Source organism: Lates calcarifer, linkage group LG6 (assembly GCF_001640805.2).
Source record: "Lates calcarifer isolate ASB-BC8 linkage group LG6, TLL_Latcal_v3, whole genome shotgun sequence".
NCBI classification, from domain to species: domain Eukaryota; kingdom Metazoa; phylum Chordata; class Actinopteri; family Centropomidae; genus Lates; species Lates calcarifer.
The window spans coordinates 21,823,922-21,843,956 of record NC_066838.1 but is presented as its reverse complement, the minus strand read 5'-3'; the positions used below and the strand labels follow the sequence as shown (position 1 = coordinate 21,843,956).

The 20,035-nt window shown below is 41.8% G+C and overlaps 1 protein-coding gene and 1 non-coding gene across 3 annotated transcripts; both read left to right on the top strand.

The window, feature by feature from the left end:
• Nucleotides 1-210: 210 nt before the first annotated feature.
• Nucleotides 211-18,474, top strand: kdm5bb (lysine (K)-specific demethylase 5Bb). Of its 2 annotated transcripts, XM_018687356.2 has the most exons (28): nt 211-626; nt 2,058-2,135; nt 2,554-2,676; nt 2,771-2,941; nt 3,456-3,512; nt 4,367-4,522; nt 4,690-4,783; nt 5,218-5,336; nt 5,986-6,144; nt 6,312-6,431; nt 6,525-6,683; nt 6,840-7,021; nt 7,161-7,323; nt 7,468-7,587; nt 7,926-8,120; nt 8,232-8,413; nt 8,607-8,731; nt 9,648-9,798; nt 9,931-10,045; nt 10,601-10,956; nt 11,739-11,877; nt 11,981-12,160; nt 12,854-13,015; nt 13,138-13,623; nt 13,718-13,802; nt 13,895-14,103; nt 14,188-14,454; nt 15,661-18,474. In XM_018687356.2, the coding sequence occupies exons 1-28, from the start codon at nt 474-476 to the stop codon at nt 15,796-15,798; spliced, it is 4,644 nt and encodes a 1,547-aa protein (XP_018542872.1). In that variant the 5' UTR covers nt 211-473; the 3' UTR covers nt 15,799-18,474. The 2 variants fall into 2 exon arrangements, with proteins under 2 accessions (XP_018542872.1, XP_018542873.1); XM_018687357.2 differs by lacking the exon at nt 3,456-3,512.
• A 479-nt stretch (nt 18,475-18,953) lies between these two features.
• On the top strand, nt 18,954-19,026 carry trnak-uuu (transfer RNA lysine (anticodon UUU)). Its single transcript has one exon. It is a non-coding gene; the product is annotated as a tRNA-Lys (tRNA).
• Nucleotides 19,027-20,035: the final 1,009 nt, after the last annotated feature.

Below are 20,035 nucleotides of genomic sequence, written 5' to 3'. Positions count from 1 at the left end.
GGGTGTGATTAAAAAATCAATCAGCAACTCATTTATTATATAATAACGCTGGCAAAAATGGAATCCACATTTAGCTCTAGCTGTTTATTTAGAAGTCGATTTAACGAGCAAACATTGTGTAAACTGATTAAACACACAGGCATTAATAAGAACTGTGTGGTGTCTAGTTTTTTGAGCGGACGTGCTCACTGCCTTGGAACATTCTCCTCACTGTGCGTGTATGTGTGTGTGAGTGTGTGTACGTGTGTGCGAGACTGTGCGTACGTGTGTGTGTGTATGTGTGTTGCCTCCTCTGGTGTTGATGTCGACTGACTGCCACCGAGTCTGACGGTGAACAAACGGGGCTTTTTTAAGAAAACGAGAAAAAGGAAAAAAAAACACTCCAGGTGAACCGCATCACCTCGACACTTTTTTTTCGTTGGGAGAAGCAGTGACCCGTCCTGTCCGAGCCTCCACCGGGTCGGTCCGAAACGATGAGCCAGCCTCGGCCGGACGAGTTCGAGCCTCCTCCGGAGTGCCCGGTCTTCGAGCCCAGCTGGGAAGAATTTGGAGATCCTTTTGCTTTCATTAATAAGATCCGTCCCATCGCCGAAAAAACTGGCATTTGCAAAGTCCGCCCGCCCCCGGTGAGTGCGATTAAAAGCCGATAAAACCGACGCGGATGCTGAATTAGTTGACCGTTAAGACGGTTGTAGATGGACCTGGGGATTTAAAGGGACTGTTCAACATGGCGGATACACGGCTATGTTCATTCTTTGTGCTGCCACAGCTAGCAAGCTCTCATTTGTGGTTATTTACGTCGTGTTCTGTTGGCCGACTTTGGGCTCGGTGACTGCAATATTGACATGTTGGTGTGTTAACAGTGGATTGTAGTTGTGGTTCCCACTGCGTGTCAACAAAGCCCCCGGTGGTCCGGTCATTGAGCCACTTAGCTTGTGTGCTAACTAACAGCTAACAGCTCAACCTGTCATAATTCAGCACACGGCGTTGACATAGGTGGCTATGCGGAAGCCATTCGGTTGCGTAGAAGACCATGATGACATGATAATAAGATAAACACGAATTTAAACACATCTTCTTCCCTTTTTTGTCCTGAAACGTCCTGACAGCCCCGCAGTTAATTATGGATTATTTGTGGAAGAGCATCATGATGCAGTTGGGTCACTCAGTGTACTTCAGTGTATGTGTGTGTGTGTGTGGTCCATCACTTCTCGGTCAAACTGGTATTATCTAATGAATAACTGAGGCAGTGTGTTTTTGCTTCATGAGCCAGGCTGAATAATCGTAATCTTCTAAGTGTCAAATAAAATACCTCATGCTTGGGGCAAGAATTCACTGGGTTATTTAATCACAAAGATCACTATTCTTGCCAAATAACAAGTTGTGACTTTTGAAGTTGTGGTCCAACCCGCCACATTACACAACAGTTACAGTTGTGTTGCACATTATTATAAATTAAGTTACTTGAAGATGAGCCACTGTTCATGTATGAGCCTGTGTTGTAGGGTGTTGTCCTCCATGTTGGCTTTGTGGTAAGCTGGGCTGGTGAGTGAGTCTTCCATCTGGCCATTTTGTATGCCAGTGGGGGGATGTTGGCTACTGACTTAAAACAAGAATTTGGGTCTCTGCTGCTTGTATGATAGAGTTTTATCAATGTACATGCATGCTAGGCCATTTGTGGTATTGACACAAATATTGATTGGTGTTGTGAGCTATAAACTGAAAAGGATCACTGTGTTCTGGCAGTATCAACAGGCCTCACTTTTTACTGCCAAACTTGATTCTTGAACATCAGTTTAAAAACCTGCGACTGTGTTGTGTCATTCTTTGTTTATCTACATAATTTCAGTTTAGTTCTGTGGGTAAAGAATATGAAAAATTATGAAATTTGGATCTATGCATTGAAAAACAATTGACCCAAATGGACAGTCTTGAAAGGAAAAACAGACTGCAAATATGATATATTAATGCAAGAATGAAAGTCACAATCAGACTGTCTTGGCTACATGTTTTGATGACCTTCATGTGCCATCATGTGTATTTTTGTTGCTGTTTAGGGTTGGCAGCCTCCGTTTGCCTGCGATGTGGACAGACTTCACTTTGTTCCTCGGATCCAGAGGCTCAATGAACTGGAGGTGAGTTTTGTTAGTCAGATTGTATCAGTGACTATTTGACTATACCTATGTAAATTGAAATGTACTCTGGAATTGTATATTTAATTTACACCCCACCCCCCCACTCGCCATGTTAAATTATAGGCCTGTGCAGGCTACAGAGAACAGTAATGTTGTTAATGCTTTGTAATAATGTTATGTAACAAAGGATGAATTGCAAATATAGAAAGATGTTTATGAGGCTTAATTGTTGCTTAATCCAGACTTGAAAAATTAAACTTAAACTGCATTTGTTTATTTTAAATAATAGGACCATGAATAAATATTGGCCGATCCATATCATATTTTTCCAGTGATTGTTTCAGTCTTCCTTGAATGCCTTAAATTTCATCACTTGGTTGAAATTTACCTTGTTGTTGTTGCTTATGTCCTTTCTCAGGCACAGACCAGAGTTAAGCTCAACTTCTTGGACCAGATTGCCAAATTTTGGGATTTGCAGGGATGTGCCCTGAAGATTCCTCACGTGGAGAGGAAGATTTTGGATCTATATAAGCTAAATAAGGTTGATAGTTGATGTCACTGCGTATTACTTGTATATTTATTTTAAAATGCAGTCAGCCGACTCACAACATTAATGAACATCATTGTCGTTTCAGCTGGTAGCAGATGAGGGTGGATTTGACATTGTCTGTCGGGACAGGCGATGGACCAAGATTGCACTACAAATGGGCTTTGCCCCTGGCAAAGCTGTCGGCTCACACCTGCGAGGGCATTATGAGAAAATCCTCTATCCCTACAATCTCTTTCAGAATGGAGCAAACCTGCTGGTGAGTTGAACACTTGCATCAATATGAAAGCACATCTTGTTCCTGATGATACACACAAAGAGATGCTGTCATGCAGACAAGAATGGGTGGCTCATCTGTAAACAAAGACCTAATAATGCTCAGCTAGCTAATTATTTAAAAATTACAAAGTTAAATTACAAATTCATTTAAGTCCTACAAAAGATTTTATTATTATTAAGACCATCAAAAAATTAAAGCATTATAAGGATATGAATTCTTTGTGTTGAACTACAGCTTATATCTATGTTTTATGCTATATTTTATTTAGAGATGAAAGTTTAGATATTACCTTTTTTTAAACTCTGTTGTTTAACTAAAATACTGTGTGAGTTTATTGTCTGGTGTCAAGCTGTGTCATTTCATAGTCATCGCACCAAAATATCCCATAATATCTTGCAAGAGAGCTCATCCAAGGTCATTGGATTGGTACTGTGTGACCTCTCGGACAGGTCACCCTAAATTGTGTAATTACCCAAGCTCTCTCTTGCCTCAGGCACCGGAGACAGCTTCCAAACTGATGCGTTTGGAGGCTGATCCTGAACTTGAAAAGGTATGTTTGTTGTCATGGTTACGAGGCCACTCGGCTAACAAAAAAAATGCATGTTTATCTATGGCTGGACTGTTTTTTTTTTCTTTCCTACGTATCGGTATAATGTGCAGTCAATGACATTGTGAATTTAACCCTGTCTTAGAACTGTTTTATTTTTATGTTTCCCTCTACGTGTCAGTCTACATTTAACATGTATTTCGGGACAAACAGTCAGCAGTTACATATATATATAGTTATATATCAGTTAAAATGCTGTACTAGATTTTCTCTCCTTGTGAAAATCTGCTACTATAATTAATTAAACTGCAAACTCAAAGGTAACTCCTGAACACCTGATACATATTAACCTATACTCCACTGCCTCAGCTCAGATCTGTCTGTCCTTCTGGTTCAGCATGTTTCTCTTCAGTTTCTGCCCTTACTGTTTTGGGGGCGACAGGCTGTAACTAACCACATCCTTCTTATGGCCTTTTTTGTCTTCTTGATATTTAAGTTGAAACCATACTGATACCAGCTACCTTTGACAGAGTTTGTCCCAGTCGTTCAACCACATGTGGTGGCTGCTGACACTTCATAGAGGAGAGGATTGTTCTGTTTATCTGTTTTATCACTGCTGATAAATGGAAGTAATTAGTACACAAGTAGATCCCTTTTAACATGTAGACTGTGGTACGCTCTCACTTCTTGTTTTTGACAGTTAAATCTATCTTGATTGTGTTTCCGAATTCATATTAAATGCTCTATGTAACATTCCCTCACTGAGTTTGAGCACACAAGTATTTCCAGTTAGGCAAACAAAAGCTTGATTTAATTACCAGCGAGCTGTGGTTTTAAATGGAATATTATTTCCTCAGTGTGTTCAGAAGCCAGTCCAGCCGGTGGAGAGCACAGGAACCATGGAGAGCGTGGACACCAAGGAGCACAAGCTGCAGGACCCGGCTCAGAGGCCGCCTGTCCAGTCGCCTGACAACTGCCCCAGCGCTCGCAGAGCTAAACGCATGAAGTGTGAGGTGGGTGTTTGTCGAACACAGCCACACACACACACCTGATTTTAACTGTCCTGAAACCAGCAGCACAGACTTCATCCTTCACTATTCTCCACACATTTCCACATACGTCATCATTTTTAGTAGTTTTGATTTGCCAGCAGTTTCACTTCTCTCTTCGTCTTACCCAGGCCATCTGTGTGAAGACTGAACCAGGTGAGCTCGGCGACAGCAGGCCAAACCTGAGAAGGAGGATGGGTTCTTTTGTTGCCAAGTCAGAACCAGGTCAGACTCTACATCCCAGAGTGAAAAAATAGTTACACTGACGTCATGTACACTATTTAGAGTAACACTTTACTTTAACCCTCACCATGTAGCATTTATAACAATTTATATAAACATTCAATAAATGTTTATAACTAATTATAATATCATTATAATCAGAGATAAGTGTTTTTTAGTGCATTTTTCAACAACTACAACTAGTGAGGCATCCATATGAACTTGTAATACACCTGTACACCGAAAAACATCTGCTTACAACTACAGTATAATTTATTAGAAACGTGTAACAAATTGTTACATGTTTATGTACTGCTTATTAATTCTACATGGAGGATTGGTAATTAAAAGGTCTGTATTTACTGTACACATTCTTCTTCTGAGAATTGTGGCAACAGTGGTTAACAGTGTCTGTAATGTTTCCTGTTGCCTTGCAGAAAAGGAGATTCCCATTCCAATGAAACAGGAACCAGTTGAAATTAAAGAACCAATAATTGAAGCTGACAAATCCAAGTCACGGTACAAGAAATTCATCCCTCCAATTGCTCCAAGTCCAGTAAGTAGAAAAGTCTTTTGTATGTGAAATTGAATTTCCTAATCAAAAATGAATTGACTAGTCAGGCTAATGAATCATCTGTTGTCCAAACTCAGCTTTAGTCACTCAACATTAACCCTGTGCAGTAAAATACATTTCCTTTTTCCACTATGTAATTTCAAGTTTATTGCTCATAGCATCCCATTTGCTTTGTTTATAGTCTTCCTCTGCTAGTAACATATAACAAAACTAACATTAGACTCTACCAGGCATATATAATTAAATGTCTTAACTATCATATTACTTGAGCTTACTGCTCCCAAAATGGGAAATTCTCATTATAAAATTTAGAACACTCTCAGTTAGCCGGGTACACACAGCTAAAACAAATGCAGTCTAATACAACAGCAGCAACAAATCCTTCTTTTGTGAAAGTTATAATGTTCAGTTTTAGCACAGCATTACACAGACAGATGATTTTATTATTCTGTCCACTCCTTTTATATAAATTGGGCTAGGCTAAATAACAGAACACCCCCCACCCCCAGTACAATGCAATACAGTTAAACATCACTACAACAGTTTCAACAAAAACTGAGCATTATAACTCTCTTGAATAGAAGATTTATTACAGCACAATTAATTACAAAGTCCTCCCTTTGTTCTCCAGGTGGATCTGGTTGTGTGTCTGGTGTGTGGCAGTGGGGGAGATGAAGACCGTCTGTTGCTGTGTGACGGCTGTGACGACAGTTATCACACTTTCTGCCTGATCCCTCCTTTACGTGACGTCCCCAAAGGAGACTGGAGGTGCCCCAAGTGTCTGGCTCAGGTGAGGATCAACTGCAAACCGGCTCTTGATTAATGAACAAACCTGTCTATCTCTAAAAGACAAAAATAATCATATTAACAGAGAGTCTAGAAATGTCTATGAGTCCTATTAGGTGTTAAAACCACATTTAACATATTTGTTCGATGATTTTTTAAAATCTCACGCAGGAATGCAACAAACCTCATGAGGCATTTGGCTTTGAACAAGCATACAGGGACTACTCCCTGCGTGCATTTGGGCAAATGGCTGATGCGTTCAAATCTGATTACTTCAACATGCCAGTTCATGTAAGTGTAAAAGATTTCAGAATAAATCTGTCAGTCTCTCTTGGTGTGAGTATTTTTACATCTGAACGTCTTTTTCATTCATATGTTTCACAGATGGTACCCACAGAGCTGGTGGAGAAGGAGTTCTGGCGTTTGGTCGGAGCCATCGACGAGGATGTTACTGTAGAATATGGAGCAGATATCGCCTCAAAGGAGTTTGGGAGCGGGTTCCCCATCCCAAATGGGAAGCTAAAGGTTTCCCCAGCTGATGAGGTAATCTGATCCCCACACACTGTGAATACACCCCTGACATAAGGCATTCAAATCCTCAGAGCAGTCATAGCATGAGTCGATCATAAAGTTACATAACCCGTATGTTTCCCAGTAATTCCTGTGTTATTGATCTGAGTGTGTCGCCCGCTCTTGCAGAAATACCTCAACTGTGGCTGGAACCTCAACAACCTGGCGATGATGAATCCTTCTGTACTGACTCATGTGACAGCTGACATCTGTGGGATGACACTGCCATGGCTTTATGTTGGCATGTGCTTCTCCTCCTTCTGCTGGCACATTGAGGATCACTGGAGCTACTCCATCAACTACCTGCACTGGTACTAAAAAAAACATGATGATGCTTAAGGCTTAGTTACTTTTCTTGGTTTTCTTTGTAAAATCTTGTCTAGACTTTGTTTCCTCCTCATTTTTGGCTCTGCAGAACTAAATTCCTGTGTATACTTTATTTATTTCAAGGGGAGAACCCAAAACCTGGTACGGAGCTCCTGGTTTTGCGGCAGAACAGCTGGAGGAGGTGATGAAGAAACTGGCCCCAGAGCTGTTCGAGTCTCAGCCAGACCTGCTGCACCAGCTGGTCACCATCATGAACCCTAACACCCTGATGGCCCACGGAGTCCCAGTATGTGTTTATATCACTTTCACACGGACTAATGCCGTTCCGTTCCTTATTCACAGCAACACACAGCTGATCCTTTAATGAATGAGCAGCTGGTCTTTCTACCCAGAACGTGAATCATCTTGTTTTGTCTCCCCTCTGCTTCAGATTTACCGAACAAACCAGTGTGCTGGTGAGTTTGTCATCACGTTTCCTAGAGCCTACCACAGTGGCTTCAATCAGGGCTTCAACTTTGCTGAGGCAGTCAACTTCTGTACCGTGGACTGGGTATGCATCACTTCATTTGTGTTGGTCTTTCTAGAAAACTTGGCCCTTGATGTCATTTTATGGACAATTTTTCAATTACCTGCTACATAGTTTCCTATTTTTTTCTTTAAAAGTCAAATATAACGAGCAATAACAAAAGTAACTAACACTTTCTCCATTAACTTAACTTAGTTTACAGCTAAATATCAGCTAAATATTTTGAAAATCTTGAAAGTTTCTGGGAAATTAGTTGGAAAATGCAGAAACTGTAAAATAAAATGTTGCCTGTATTTTTTGTGGATTTGTCCCGACATGAACTGTCCTTACAACCCAATTTTTTTTCCTATCTATGATACCAGATGCCTCTTGGCAGGCAGTGTGTTGACCACTATCGTATGCTACACCGTTACAATGTGTTCTCCCATGATGAGATGGTGTGCAACATGGCCTTGAAAGCAGACACACTCGATATGGTCCTGGCCTCTGCTGTCCATAAGGACATGGTCGTCATGATCCGAGAGGAGCAGGAACTGCGAGAGAAAGTGAAGAAAATGGTAGGATAGCCTTGTAAAGAGATATCATGTTCACCCAAGCAGACACGTTCACTGTGTTGTGCTTTACCTGGATTTGCTTTCAACACCTTTGTTGTTGTCTCACACCTTCAGGGGGTGTTGCATTGCAAGGAGGCCAAATACGATCACCTCCAGGATGACGAGCGGCAGTGTGCTAAGTGCAGGACCACCTGCTACCTGTCTGCCATCACCTGTCCCTGTAGCCCAGGAGTACTGGTTTGTCTGTACCACATCAGCGACCTCTGCTCCTGCTCCGTCACCAACTACACACTGAAGTAGGTCCCTCTGGAGCTGATTCAGAGGCAGTTAACAGGCTGCGTGTGCAGAGATCAGATTACTTAATGCATGAGTATAATGATTGTGTCTGGAAAATATACATTTTATTACTGAAAACTCTCCTGAAGTAGATTTGTGTGTCTCATTACGACCGTGTACCTCGTAACTTCAGCGCTCTGTTTGTTCCTGCAGTTACAGATTCACACTGGACGAGCTGTTCCCCATGATGAACGCTGTGAAGCAGCGAGCTGAGCTCTATGATGAATGGGCCTCCCGTGTGACTGAGACTCTAGAGGCTAAACTGGAGAAGAAAAGAGGTAAGCAGCAGCCGCAAATAAGAAAACAAAGCATTAAAGATACCAGTGTTTTTACATGTGTAAGCCAAATAACTATGATCTGCTTACACCTTCCATTAGTGCTGATGATGTCTCAAAACATGCAGACATGTTTTATTTTTGACATTTTGCCGAATTGTCTTAATGTTCAAAATGAAATGTTTTAAGGTGATTCACCCACCTTAAAATTTAGAGCTTTGCCTGCCAAAACATGAATCTGCGAACTGTCAGTAATTATGATCCTGCTCATAAAACAATCTTTACTTGTGGGACTCATTTCCATGATGGAGATCTACTGTACCTTCTCTCCCTGTGTGGTTCCATGTTGGATCAGTCGTAGCTCTGATTAGACAGACTATGCTCCATGGAGCACCCCACAGGCTAAAACATTGTAGCTAGGAGGGATGAACAGCTCAGGGTGGTGGCTCGTCACACATACTTTATGTAGGTTCATCCACCGCATCACTGCCTTGCTCTTCTCGATCTTGCTCGATCCTAAAATGTCATAGCAGCACTCTGTGTTGTGGATCACAGAGTGTAGCGTGTGCAGGGTTGCTTCTATGATGTTTTAAGCCTTGTCTTTGAGTCAATTTTATGAACTGAAAACAAAGGGCTCCTGGAGGGTAGGAAAAACTCATTTAAAAATTGCATCACTTTCATGACTTGGGAAGTGGTTGTTTTTCATGTAAGTTATGAACACACAGGATTCACTGAGCTGTGTAAAACCAGTGGCTTGGTCCTCTTTGCAAATGTTACAGAACAACTGACCAAAGATGATGAAAAACAAGCGCTAAGGGACGCAGCAAGCCACTGACTGCTCAGCAATGTGTTAGGCTGCTTAAACTGTGAGTGTTACTTTATGTGTCAGACTGTGAGTAATCAGGTGTTCTCTCCTCAGGCCTGCCAGTTTTTCGTGGCCTTCTTGCTGAATCAGAGTCCAAGCAGTTCCCCGACAACGACCTGCTGCGTCGGCTACGTCTGGTCACACAAGATGCAGAGAAGTGTTCCTCGGTGGCACAGCAGCTGTTGAACGGCAAGAGGCAGACCAGGTAGCGTTAATATGCTCTACTACAGCAGATATGCATGTAGATTAGTCGTCTTCACGTTGCCTTCCTTGTCAGGAAACAGCCGTGATGCCTTAATGGGGTTCATTTTCTCCTTCACTGGACACCCTCCCACAGGTATCGGTGCGGCAGTGGGAAATCACGGAGCCAGCTGACCGTGGAGGAGCTGAGTTCATTTGTGAGGCAGCTGTATAACCTCTCCTGCAGTCTCCCCCAGGCGCCCATGTTGAAGGTAGGCTGAGGAGATGAAAATAAAATTGTTTTAATCTAAGCTGCACAAACACTGTGCATTCTTATGATGTCCTGCTGCCACTGTGATACATTCATTATTATCATTTGGGACATTACTTTGTCACGCTGGCATCTCTCTGTATGTCCACTTGTAAAATCCTTCCTTCCTCATAAGCTCACTACAGTTCATCACGGATCTTTTGACAGCAGCCATATGGAAGATCAAAACATGGAACTGCTCAAACTGCAAGACAGCAAAAATTTCAGACCTGCCAGAAATCCATCCGCTCATCTGACAGCCAGATTGTTGATCAGACAGTCAATCAGGCATCATGACCCCCTCAAACTGAGCTTCAATCGACAACCAATCTCACAGAAATTCAGCTCAATTTTAAATGTGCTCGGGTGCAGCCTGCTCAGGGTTAAAATCCGGCCATAACAACTTTACAGTTTGCTGTGTAATAATGATGAATGTGATTTTAATTAACACAGAAATCAGATGTCCAAATCCATTAATTTCAACCACCTGTCTGTTTGGATTAATGTCTTCCTTCAGGAACTCTTGAATCGCATCGAAGACTTCCAGCAGCACAGCGAGAAGGTCCTGGCAGATGAGGTCCCCCGCGTCGCTGAGATCCAGAGCCTGTTAGACATCAGCTTTGACTTTGACGTGGAACTGCCCGAGCTGCCTCGCCTGAGAGTGAGGCTGGAGCAGGCACGCTGGCTTGAGGCGGTGCAGCAGGCCAGCGCCCAGCCCGCCACACTGACTCTGGAGACCATGAGGAGGCTCATCGACCAGGGAGTCGGCCTGTCGCCTCACCCATCCGTGGAGAAAGCCATGGCGCGTCTTCAGGAGCTGCTCACCGTGTCCGAGCACTGGGAGGACAAGGCGAGCAGCCTCCTTAAAGCCAGGTGAGGGCAGCACTGACCGATCCAGAAAAAACATAGGGTCAAAAAAACATCCAAAGCATCAGCAAGAAGACATTGTCATGCTCTGTTAATTGTAGCTTTAATCCAAAGACGAACCTTTTCTTAACTGTAATTTTACTTAACTTTCTGTCCAGGTATTTGCACTGACTGATTGTAACTGAATACTGTAATATTACGTCAGTGCTCCTGATTTTGCTTCATTTTAATTACAGCTAGTGCAAAATGCTGCTGCTAGAATATTCAACAAGATCAACAAAAAGTGAGCATCATGTTTAGTTCTGCCCTCATTCCATTGGTACTCAGTGCTGTTCAGTATTAACTGTCACAAGTGCTTTTCAAAGGCTTTTAATGGCATGGCTGTCAGGAATGTGCATCTCTTTTATTGCTCCATTATCAGAAAAAAAAAAAAACTAATTTCAAGTCGAGGCTTAGATGTTATGTTCCTTCACCATGCTTAGATACTGCAGCTTTGAATTTTGGGTTTTCACAGTATTAAAAATCTTGTTTTTAAATGTATTTTTAGTGTTTTGCCCAAGATGTGTGACACTTCTCAAGACTTTAGGTTATGTTCCATCCAATTTTAAATTATCCTGTGGACAGGATTTGTTCGACATTTTGATTGTGTTGTTTAGAAAAGCTTGCTGTGAAGAAGAAAATGACAATGGCAGCTTTTGTTGTAGATAGTTGTTAACTTGGAGATGATGCAGGTTCTGTGTCCACGTTTATTACCCACGCTATATCATTTGTGTTTTACTGCCCACCAGACCACCACACTCCATAGAGACTCTTAGTGCTGCTGCTGAGAAGGCATCTGGCATCCCCGCTTACCTCCCAAACTGTCTGCTCCTGAAAGACACCATCAGAAAGGCCCAAGAGTGGCTTCAGGAAGCTGAGGAGCTTCAGGTTAGGGCACTCATTATACTTCATGACTATGGGGGGAGATATCAGTGGATGTCATTCTCCTTGTGAGTTGATCTGTAATACTGAAATGATCTGCTTATTTCAGGCCAGTGGTTGTGTACCGATGGTGGACAGCCTCTCTGACATGGTGCTACGAGGACAAGCCATTCAAGTCCACCTGGAACCTTTAGACAAGCTGGAGTCTTTAATGGTCGAAGTTCAGGAATGGAAAGAATCTGCAGCTACAACCTTCCTTCAGAAAGACTCAACTCTTACCTTACTGGAGGTAAAAATCCTACACATCGTGTTGAACATCCACTTGAAATATTTAACCCGTCCTTTAGCAACCACATTTCTAACAAAGTTTGGAGTTAATTTACCAACATATTTTGTGTTTTACAAGAGTATTGAAAACAGTCAACAACAGACCACCCAACTTTCTCTGTGATCACTCAGTAAAGCCGATCACATAGCACGCAATGATAACAAAATAAGGATTTGATATTCAAGGCAGCAGCTTGAGAATGACTGCTGCTGGTAGAATTAATGAGCCATGATTAAATCACTGTTTCTTGCTCATTAACAACAGAAGCAGAAAAATATGCAAATGAGAGCAACTATGTCATGAGTTTGCCTTTATCAAAACAAATTATTTAATATCTAAGAGAGCAGGGCTGAAGAAACTCCCTTCTACTCGCTTTCACTTTCTTCCTTTCTTTCTCCCTCTGTCTCATTGATTACAAACACAGAAGATAACATTGCTGTGTGTGTGTTAAGGCAAAGTCAGAAACGAAGGAAACGTGTCATTGAATATTCATCTTAAGGGAATATATACACATTTACAAATCATGGCTTCAAGCTGCTTTAGCAAAAGTAGACCTGGCGTGTAGAGATAGCAGAGCAGATGATGAGCAGATGGACAATGGCCTTTACTCCTCTTTACTCTGCCTGTACCTCACAGTTATTTTGTTCGTCACAGGTTCTGTGTCCAAGATGTGAAGTTGGAAATATAGGTTCTCCAAAGAGGAAGGCCAAGAAAGGGAAAGAATCGCCTAAAAGTAACAAAAAGAAAACACCAAGGTTCAACACTCTCACTGATGTGGAAAAAGCGCTTTCAGAGACCAAGGATTCTACCTCTGCAGTAAGTGCTGTACATTAAAAGTCGCCTTCAAAGATAAATATATAAGGGACTATGTTAGTAGATGGTAATTGCCAAACATTCACAGACTTGCTCTGATTCTGTGTCTTTATTTTCTTCACCAGATGGCAACTCTGGAGGAGCTGCGGGTGAGGGAGATGGAGGCTTTCTCTAATCTCAGGGCAGCAAATGAGTCAAAGCTCCTCCCCACAGCAGACTGTATGGACCTAAAGGTGTGTGTCTGTCAGAAGGCGCCCATGGGTGCGATGCTGCAGTGTGAACTCTGCAGGGATGCTTTCCACAGCGTGTGTGTCAGAGACGCGTTAGACTCCTGCGAAACACAGCCGTGGCTCTGTCCGCAGTGCCAGCAATCAGAAAAACCCCCATTGAACAAAGTCCTCCTGCTGCTATCGTCTCTGCGGCGCATAGGGGTGCGCCTGCCAGAGGGCGACGCTCTGCACCACTTGGTTGAGAGGACAGTTGACTGGCAGCAGCGAGCACATGAGATTTCACAGACGTGTAGCCTACCAGAGCTGGAAGAGAGACCGGGAACTCCCCCTACCCTAACCTGCTGGGTGTCAGGCAGCCATGACGCTCAGAACAACACTCAGGTCGCTCATCGTCAGCTTGTGTCAGTTTTTGCTGCAGTTCATTGAGAACGTATTCTTTTAATGTTAATTTGGGGATTTTATGTGTTTGATACAGGCTCCATGTTTGACTCCAGAGTGGAATAGGACAAGCCATGCTCAGACTGTATTCTACACCGAGCAGAGATGCATACCGCTGCAGGGTTAGTGTCATCGTAAAGGACTTCTGTCGTGGTTAATCGTTCCATTTCAGATTATTATTGTTCATTTTCTGCATATTTTTCTTTTGTGACAGGCTTGAGTCAGGAGCTGGAGGAGCTGATGGTGGAGGGGCTTCTGCTGCCGGTGTCTCTGCCAGAGGTCCAGAGCCTCTACCACGTTTTACTGGACAGAGCCACCAGCCAGCACACAAACAGATGCATGTTGCCACCACAGGATGAGTCCACAGACTGTGACACACACATGCAGTTCAACTCTCAGGGAAATAATCTGCCACTGAACCAGGTACAAACGAAAGGAATCGATGAAAACAACACACATCGTAACTGCCTCGACATCAGGTTTAATATATGTTGCTTTTGTTTTCAGGATGGTGTCGACGCCATGAGGGAAACTATGCCCGGTTCAGAAAAGAAAGTGAAGCGGCATCTGGAGAGGGAAGGTTTAGACGTAGAGCGCAGGGTGAAGGACAAAAAACACTCTCACAAAAGACAGAAGATGAACAAGAAGAACCCGCAGCGCAGACCAGCCTCGACTTCGTCCTCCCCGCGCTCCGATTTCTCCCAGTCTGACGACTCTGATGAGGAAATGGCTGTGTGTCCAGCAGAGAGGTGTCAGCTGCCGGAGGGAGACGAGGTGAGAAAACTGTTTGCAAGGCCACAATAAAACCTCATCTTTTCTCAGCAGAGGACAGTTTACCTTCCAGGTTAGGGGGATATAATATAATAATAGGCCAGGAGGTCTGCTGGTCTTATTGTCCCCACTGGTTTTCTCTCAATCTTTAACCCGTACGACTGTGAAACAAGTGTTTAATTGCACCAATCAGCCTCAGCTTTAAAACCACTAACAGGCGAAGTGAATAACACTGACCATCTTGTTACAACACAATGATCTGCCAGGAAACCTTGGGTCCTGACATTCACCTGGATGTTACTTTGACACGTACCACCCACCCACACATTGTTGTAGACCAAGCAAATTGTCCAGATCCCAATCTGATCCAGCATCTGTAGCACCTGCCTAATATTGTGTGGGTCCCCAGCATGCTGCCAAAACAGCTCTGACCCGCCGGGGCATAGATACAGGACCCCTGAGAGTGTCCTGTGGTGTCTGACAAGGGACATTGGCAGAGGATCCTTTGTGTTTTGGGCTCTTTGTCTTGTTCCTGGAGTCATTTCTGAGGGAGTGCTTGGTCTACACCAATGTTTAGGTGGGTGGTATGTCAGGACCCAGTGTTTCCCAGCAGAACATTGTATTGTAATGAACTGATCAATGTTATTCACATCATCTGTCAGTGGTTTTAATGTTGAAGCTAATTGTGTACATTCTGTTTGATACTAAAACAGTTTGAAAAAGTCTTTAATTTAATTTGGTGAATGCTTCAGAAACCCTGGAATAAAATTACCTGTTTTTGAGGAGTTTCACTTGGTGCTTAATCCAAAGAGAGAACTGTAGGACACTGATTTAATTATTTAAAGTGGCTATAATCAATATTTTTATACAAACTAATCACCAGGGACGACTCACGGTGAAGCACTCATCTCTACAGCTCTCCTGAGCATTTCAGCTTTTTGTTTTTTGGTCTCAGGGTAGAGGCTCTAAAAACCACGGTAGAGCAGAAAGACATGTGGACATAGTGGAGCGTTTAGCAGCTGAAGAGTCAGAAATTTCCTTCGGGAGCCAGTGGCAGCCAAAATCAGAGCTGAAAGAGAGTGAATGTTGGACTTACATTCATCAGGTGGCCAGAAACTTGACTCTAATTGAGATAGGGAAAGGATAATGTCGCTGGACAAGTAAATACGCAATGAAAAAGTTCACAATATCAAACATCTCCTCCTGCAGGTGGACTGGGTCCAATGTGACGGCAGCTGCAACCAGTGGTTTCACCAAGTCTGTGTCGGTGTCACGGCCGAGATGGCGGAGAAGGAGGACTACATTTGTGTCAGGTGTACACTGAACGACGGACACATGAGAAAATGAAGAGATTTTTCTGAAGGAGGTCTGTCTGTCGTCAGCCCGTTATTGGAGCCACCAGTCTGGATGTGTCACTGATCCTGTACCCCCTCCCCCGACCCCTCTCCACCCCTCACCCCACTGTCCTGTCCCGTCTGTCCAACCCTTTTGTAACAACGGTGCTATCTCCTCTTTGACTTGTTGTCCAGAACTATAATGTTGAGTTATTTTTTTGTATTTTTACATATATATATATTATATATATTTCTTTCTTCCTATGAATTGTTTGTGGTTGTCTAAATGGAAAAAAAAGAAAACAAAACACAGGATGTGAAGTGTGCTGCATGGGATTCCATTACATTGGCGGAAGGAGTCTTACAACACGATGCACCCAGTACAGAGGGTTAATCAAGGGTTAATATTATCTTCTCTGGAACCTCCTTGCATGTTAAACCAGAGCTAAGGGGACAGACATCAAGGTTTTCATCCCCCTATCCATAAAAGAAAATTACTATAACATTTTTTCTTTGAAATCCAGTGTTTAGTACATGCATCTTAATATAATTATTCCCATTTTTTTGTAGAATAGGTTTATTTATCTGAGCAATAATTTTTGTCTGAATTGACTTTAAATGGCTTGATCTCGGCTGAGTTGTGTTGGTGCTTTAGCGATGGTGTGATGTACAGAAAGCTACACGAGGTGAACGGTTCACTGCTGTGGAGGCGAAAACATAGCAGGCCGAAGGATAAATATCTCTGCTGATGTGTACGTCCACAGCATGTAACCCCGTAAAGGATACTGTGGGAGGGACTCGGGGGGGTGGGGGGTGGGGTAGCTGAAGATGTTACAAGTTTATATTGTGGAATAAAGCCCTTTTGTTCTATGGAGAAGTCTCGTCCCTTGACTTGAAACCACTAGATGTCCTTGTAAACACGAGTTATTCAGAGTTTCCTCACTCATTTATTCCTCTTTATACCCTGAGAACACTTAGATGAATCATTCTGCCTTATGAGAGTAGTTTTCTAACTCTAGAAAGCTACAAATTCAAAGTAATGGCAGATTTCATAGTCAATTTGAGAAAAATAACTAATTTTAAAGGTGTCTCTTGCTTCATCCTAACCCCAACTTCAATTTAAAATAATAAAAAATTTAGTTAAAGCTCAACATGCTCGTGTTTTCTAAGGCTTTATGTGGCCTTAATGCACCACACAATAAGCCACACTCCTCCTCTTTAAAACTGTACGTGAGGTTGCAGAGGAAACTAATGACAACAGCTAATGTGACCATAAAATATCCATGGCAGGAGTGAAAAAGGCCAAATATACCACATGAGGCCGTGGTATGATTTAGACCAGTGGGTAGGAAATACAGCAGTGAGCTGTGGCCCGATCAAGAGGATAAAACAAAGGACGTTTACTACTACAATAACAGTGGATGTTTGTATTTTCTTAACGTGCTTGATAACAATGCAGGTAATTTAGGGCCAGGATGTTTGAAAGCCAAAAAATAACAAGCCATGAATGTAACAGAAAACCCATAAATGATCAATATCTCAAAGGTTTTAAGAATAACTTCAAATCATCATCTTTATTTGTAGAGTAACCAGCAACTAAAGGTGTCAAATAAATGTAGTGGAGTAAAAACAGCAATATTTTCCTCCAACATGTAGAAGTATAAAGTAGCACGAAATGGAAAGTAAAAGTGCAAACTAAATTGTACTTGTATCTTAACTTTGCTCACCCACAGTTTGTCCTTGTTGCAGCCAGAATTAACGTCAATTCCTCTTTATGTTTTTATACTTTGACAGTGTGATTTCCTTGAAGACACTCAGCTTTTATCTACTTCTCACTGAAGGGGGAGCCACAACCCAACAGAGAGAGAGGAAGAAAAAGAAGAAGAGGAAGAATCCAAACCCCGACGAACATGGAGGAAGGTTATGACACTTTATGATACTGACACACACTGAATCTGACTCCACCGATTTGATTATACAGTGAATGTCGTGGCAACAAAACATATGAGTTCATTCAAAATTAATATAGTGCTGAGAAAGAGTGTAAACCCAAAACTAACAGTTCATTTTCAGAAGATATTTTCATGTTATCAGAGGTTAAAAGTAGCTAAGTAAATTTCAGTTCTGATGTAGTTGTTCTTTCTAGATACAACATTAATATGCTGCTTGTGTTTTTCATTTTATGCCACTTTATAAATCTAATTCACTACATCTCAGAGGGTTGGAGAAACGGAGCTCTGCCTTCAGGTACAAATCTAAAACAAGTTATATAAATGTTTTATTCTTAAAAAATAAGATACTCTAAGCAAAGCTGCAGCAGTAAAACTGTAAAAGCTGGTCAGTCCTGGCATGTCTCCTCTTCCTCCTCCTCCTCCTTTGCTAGACTTGTCCTTGTTTAACTTTGCTCAGTAAAGCAGATTGGCAAAGAAACTACAGGGATCAGTAGTTGGACTCTGTTCAAACAAGCTTAGATCAGATGAAACTGATATAATTTGATCATGTCATAAACAACGAGGAGCAGTAATCAAATTAACTGGATGGATCATCGCTGTTACACACTGTAAATAAAAATGAACACATTACATCCAGAATTAAAAGTGAAATCTCGCCACATCTGACTGATTTGGTGTAATTTGTCGATGCATTAAGTGACTACAGTTGTAAGGATATTAAAACAGTATTTTTCACAGCCAAAGCCTTGTGGATTCTCCTCATATTATAAACTGTATGTTACTTCTGTTTATGTCTCTTTTGTTTTAGAAGTTTGGACTAAAGCTAAATTGCCAGTGTTGCAGTAGTGAGGGGATTAGAGCCCACATTAGTAGCCTCAAAAGTTAGATTTTAATCATATGGCAGACATTTTTAAAAAAAAATTCTATTTATTCGATTTTTAATAATCAACGAATGAACAAGCAACAAACAAACCAAAAAAAGGGGAATGTTACTGGTGTCCTTAGGGAAGAGTAAAGACCTAGACAACTTATAGGAAGTAAAACTCTCTCCAAGCAAATCTTGTGGTAAAAATATCACAGATTTTTTTGAGTAATATTTGATTAAAACGTGGTGTAAATAAGTTAATCACTGATGATAACCACTGAAGATCCATGTGTTTCAGTTTGTCAATATGCACAGACTCCTGGACATGGACCACAGGTGATAAAACTTGAAGCCTGGATAGCTCAGTCGGTAGAGCATCAGACTTTTAATCTGAGGGTCCAGGGTTCAAGTCCCTGTTCAGGCGATGCACCTCTGTCTGTTTAGGTGTAAACTTTATGAACAGTGCTTAAGGCTGTTCTCATGCTTGAGTTGTGTTTATGGCTGTGTGGCTGCACTTGAGTCTGAACAAAAATATATAACTCATTGTTCACAGGGTCTGTTCGTACGATGGCACTATCAAAGCTGTATTTAATTATATTTACTTCACTCACAGGCTAATTTTAGGGCCTGTCATTTATAACTTCCATATCTACAGTTTATGACGTCAACAGTGGTAAAAACTCTTTAATTTGTTTGTTTAAATAAAGGCACACATGGCAACACTGTGAGGACATCAAATGATATTTGTAGCCGTAAGTCATCTGATGATGAACAGCCTCTTGTCTGTCATCAACTCAGCATCCACATTTAGCCGATGTAATGAGGAAGATATGCAGTAATATGTACCAGCTGGGCATCTCGCTTTTTCATGTGGGCGTTTGTCATGCCAACAGTCTCAGCAGCCACACAATGACAGAGGAAATATGTAAATACAAACTGGATGATCAACTGAGGACAGTATTTAGATACTGCTAATAATGTGACACACCTATATAAATAAAATGTGTCTGAGGGTCAAAAGTCATGCTAGCTAACCGACTAAGTGAAGAGCAAATACCACTCAAGCTCACAGTAAACTGGTCTGGGACAGACTGAAAATATAACCAGGCTAAAGTTTAGCAGGCATAACATTTACTATGTTCACCATTTTATATTAGCATGTCAGCATGCTAACATTTACTAATCAGCACAAGATGATGAGAATATCATTAGTTTATGTTTGTTTTTTGGTAGTTTTGTACTAAAATAATTTCGAGCCAAGGTTGATAACAATTCACCCTCTGGAGGCATGAACGTTTGAGCCAAATTTCATGGCAGTTCATACAGTAATTATCCAGAAATATCATTCATAACAATTAATATCAACGTGATGGTGGTGCAAGAGGAAAAGTCAGGAGATCATCAAAGTCTTTAGGGTTCATCATCTGGGGACC

Excerpts from the sequence above, each read along its gene's own strand:
- kdm5bb (XM_018687356.2), top strand. The coding sequence starts at position 474 with ATGAGCCAGCCTCGGCCGGACGAGTTCGAGCCTCCTCCGGAGTGCCCG. Across the intron at positions 7,324-7,467 it reads TGATGGCCCACGGAGTCCCA|ATTTACCGAACAAACCAGTG; the intron begins GTATGTGTTTAT and ends CCTCTGCTTCAG. Across the intron at positions 8,121-8,231 it reads GAGAGAAAGTGAAGAAAATG|GGGGTGTTGCATTGCAAGGA; the intron begins GTAGGATAGCCT and ends TCACACCTTCAG.